Source organism: Anneissia japonica, unplaced genomic scaffold, assembly GCF_011630105.1.
Source record: "Anneissia japonica isolate Jap-2015-1 unplaced genomic scaffold, ASM1163010v1 scaffold112103_len4565_cov106, whole genome shotgun sequence".
In the NCBI taxonomy this organism is placed as follows: Eukaryota; Metazoa; Echinodermata; class Crinoidea; order Comatulida; family Comatulidae; genus Anneissia; species Anneissia japonica.
Genome location: NW_022742384.1, coordinates 257 through 4,565, shown reverse-complemented (window position 1 = coordinate 4,565; position 4,309 = coordinate 257). Strand labels below are relative to the sequence as shown.

General features: G+C 34.1%; 1 protein-coding gene across 1 annotated transcript; it reads left to right on the top strand.

The window, feature by feature from the left end:
* The first annotated feature begins 9 nt into the window (after positions 1–9).
* On the top strand, positions 10–2,332 carry LOC117119147 (sodium- and chloride-dependent neutral and basic amino acid transporter B(0+)-like). Its single transcript, XM_033263961.1, has 2 exons — positions 10–171; positions 900–2,332. The coding sequence occupies exons 1-2, from the start codon at positions 25–27 to the stop codon at positions 1,038–1,040; spliced, it is 288 nt and encodes a 95-aa protein (XP_033119852.1). The 5' UTR covers positions 10–24; the 3' UTR covers positions 1,041–2,332.
* The last annotated feature ends 1,977 nt before the right edge of the window (positions 2,333–4,309 follow it).

Here is a 4,309-nt window from a genome sequence, read left to right as displayed (position 1 = left end):
CAGTTTGTGTTGCTTTATAATTGGATGAACTGGAGCGAGCCAACATACAATGACGAGTTATACCCACTTTGGGGACGTGTCATTGGCTGGGTAATCATTGGACTCACACTCATTTTTATTCCTTTGGTTATGATTTACGAATTTCTGAGAGCAAGTGGAAGCGTTGCTGACGTAAGTAAAATATTAAAATCCACACGCATCTATAGGCCTTATGGTCATGCGTGATACAAACACACTTCCATGCAGCAACCTTATGTTGCTATAGGATTATTTGCATAAACTTTCTGTAATACATTGATATTAGGTAGATTTCGATTTGCGACCATAGTAATTTGGTAATATAATAATATAAGAGACAGTGAGAGATGAGTAATCCGTTCCAGGGTCACGGCTACTGTACTAGATACTTGATGCGAAAAACAATTTTTATTATCCATGTTTAATCTGTTATGGTATTGATTGCTAAATTCAAATGATTTGACAAGTCCACCAAAGACTGGGACGCACTACCTCAAAGTATTAAATGTAAACCGTCAATATATTCATTTAAGGTTACTGTAGAAATACATCTTGCCAATGAAACAATCAATAAGTAATTGATTATCAGCAGTTGTTTTAGTTCATATACTGTCCATGTTTTTTGCAATGAAATATTTTCTGTATCGCTTTATGTTATCAAATATGTTTTGTTCTGGGACCCCATTGGAAATAAGTTTTTTTAAAGACTTTCATGGGCTATCATGGCATCTGTCGTTTTTAATGTTTTAACTGTTTCTACCACATTTTGTATATATATATATATATATATTGTAATTGGTTTTTTTTATGTGATGCCGAATAAATTTGAATTGAATTGATTTGTAGATCTAATATTCTTGCACTTATTTTTTTTTCTTTAGCGTTGGAGGGCAATGAGCAGGCCCAGAGCTGATTGGGGACCACAGATGGAGGCAAACCGAGCACAGGCCTGGCAGATGCACGAATACTACAACACTACGATGGGAGGCAAACGAGAGGCTCCCGATACCTCTCGCAACTAAAACCACATGTCATTTTAGACTACCCATTATTTTTGCAGTTTATTAAAACGTACAATTTATAATGTAACTAGGCTGGTATACTTGCATTGTATTCAGTTTTTGCATTCCGTTTGATAAAAATGGTTGGTTTCCGGTCAGGTTACTCAGTGTTATCAATCTACAGTGTATGATTACGACTTTTATTACTTAAGAATGGGCTATTTCCTCAAATAGCCTACAATTATTTAATGATTTCCCACCTATACTTATTGACCGAAATTTGAGAGGATATCAGTCTGTTTTTTTTTTTCTTTTTTGCAATTGGTCATTCTTTACCTCATATTATTATTCTATTATTAGTGGAACTCTAAATTATATTAGAAATTAGAAAATACACCCAAATAATGAAACTCTAAATTATATTAGAAATTAGAACGTACACTCAAATCCTTTATAAACTGAGAGTCAGAAACAGGCGAAAAATTTTCCTCAACTACACAGTTGACTAACCTGAAGTTTACTACTAAAGGCTTGAATGTTACAAATATAGTTAATTAATACTGTAGATAGGCACCGGTGAGATAGGCCCACATGTTATGTGTAGTCAATTTATTGTAAATCGGTAAGCTTTGTATATGGTTGTTTGTTAGTTCGACTGACAAACTACCATATACAAAGCTTACCGGCATTTGAGCAAATCGTACATATTACAAAACCATTTTTATTAACCCTCTTATTTAAAACTTCAAGTTGTTATATATTTTCAACATTTTTTCACTTGTAAATAATGTTTAGTATGTAATTAACACATTGCTAGTTTTGCCAATTATGTTTGGTGTCGAATACACTTGTTTCTGCGCATATGACCCTCGTAATACGGTATAAATGCATAACCTTTAACCTTTGTATCGTTTTTCGTTATAGTATTTGTTAAAAGCATGCAGTCCTTTAAACTATAATCATAAATTAATATGACAGAAGTTGTTTATATATTTTTAAACATTTTAAAACTCAGTAGTTCATATATTTTAAACATTTTCTCACTTGTAAATAATGTTTAGTATATAATTAATACATTCCCAGTTTGGTGTGGAATACACTTGTTTGGTCTCGCAAACAAATAATACCCTATTTTGAATGGACCGCTCAGGTAGTCTATAGACTATCGGAGCGGTCAATCTTAAGTTAACGTGGTAGGTTTCAGGAGGACATTAGTTTCCTTAGCGATCCTGAGGCAACTTGACAAATGAAACGCAACTGCAAAACTTTTATCAGGCCAAAAAAAAAAATTGTTGTGTTGCCATTAATTGAGATCATCGGTCGGTCGGGTTTTTTTTTTGAGTGATAACTGATATAGGGTGTGCCTCAAACTGCAGTCCCCATTATGCAGACCTTAGGCCTAAGGGCTCGTAGCCCGGCTCGTAGCTCGTAGGCACCACAATAACGATGGCAAGCTTGCCAAACAAAAAAATATTCAGAGTAATTATGGATTATACTAACCTATTGTATATTGAAATAAATTTTAACAAAAATAAATCATTACTATCAACACTGCAGTACCTGCTGCTTACTTAGACTCGAATTCAAACCTGGCCATCAGGCGCAAGCTCGGTGGTCTAGAGGTATGATGCCAGGCTAGTGATCTGGAGATTGTGGGTTCGAGTCCCACCCGAGAACAACTTGCGATTTTTTCGCAATTGTTTTCAAACGTACTGAGTATTCAGTACGGTACATGTCCACGTCAGTTAAGGCAAAATCACACCTATACATGCTTCTCCTGACGCAAATCCAGTTATTGTCTATCCCATAACGACAATAACAATTACTATCAACACTGCAGTACCCGCTGCTTACGTACTTGGACTCAAATTCAACTCTGGCCATCAGGCGCAAGCTCGATGGTCTAGAGGTAATGACGCCATGCTAGTGATTTGGAGATCGTGGGTTCGGGTCCCACCCGAGAACAACTTGCGATTTTTTCGCAATTGTACGTACTGAGTATTCAGTACATTTCCACGTCAGGTAGGGCAAAATTACACATATACTTTCTTTCTTTCCCTATTCAGGGAATTTATTCAAGTACCGTACATGGGCCGTTGACCCTAATACTAAACATAATTTATTGCAACATAATACATTTGTTTCTTTTTTCAAACGCAAAGTAGACGTATTTTGCTAAAATATTAATATATTTTGTATTCGAAAATAATAGACAGAGCTTGTGAATAGACGGATATAAGTAAAACATTTTTTAATATATTTGCTCCTTAAATCAGCATAATATGGGAATTGTAAAATAAAGTGAAATTCATCTTCAATAATATTGTTATTACATATCTTGCAGATTCTTTTGTCACCTCCCCTTTTCAATCTCAAGTTCCAGTATGCCTAACCTTAACTTTGTCAATAACCGTCTGTGTTTTAAATTACTAACATTCGTATAATGATAGCTTAAGCTTATTTCTTTTTTATACAGAGTGAATAACCTTAGTCTAGAATATAAACTAAATTTCTCAATACACTTTTGTTTTTCAATATCACAAAGACGCAACTTAAATTCATTCAGAAAAGAGGTTTTGTCGTATACAAACTGTTGAAACCAAATGTAACCAAATCCATTAGAACAAAGTAATTGTTTAACCTGTAGTGCCCAACAGTTCTCGTTTCTACTAACTTTTCTCAACTGAAACTCATAGCATTTAAATACAAATCTATCATGATTTAATGAAATAATGTGTAACCAAAATCTAATAACGGTCATTAAACAATTTATTTTAAGCGGTAGTCTCCCCATTTCCGAGATAACAGCGACATTTGGTGCATTATTTCCAACTTCTGATAAATATTTACAAAAATTTTATATGGGTTTTTTTCAATATTGGAATTATCGAACAATCCCCAAATTTCGCTTCCGTAAATTAAAATGGGGAGGATTTTGGCGTCAAAAAGAAAGTTCCATGTACTGATTGGTATGAATGTTAAGTTACGGTGAATAAATGATTTTAAACAAAATAAACCTTGATTTGCTTTTTGACAGTTGTGTTCAATAGCAGTGTTCCATGATCCATTTGAATTAAAGATAACACCTATATAATTGTATGAGGTTTTGAATTTGTAATTGATGATTCTTGTAATACCATTTTTCAATTTTTCTGAGTCTTCCTCCTTTTTTTAATACAACAGTAATTTTACTAGCCACACCATTAGGTAAAGTAAAACAAGTTCTCGTAATCTCGAAAGCTCGGATGAGGGCAGTTATATAATAGAGGCAGTAGCGTATTTTGGCCCTA

Coding starts and splice junctions, on each gene's coding strand:
- LOC117119147 (XM_033263961.1), top strand. CDS start 25: ATGAACTGGAGCGAGCCAACATACAATGACGAGTTATACCCACTTTGG. Junction 172..899: donor CAAGTGGAAGCGTTGCTGAC/GTAAGTAAAATA, acceptor TTTTTTCTTTAG/CGTTGGAGGGCAATGAGCAG.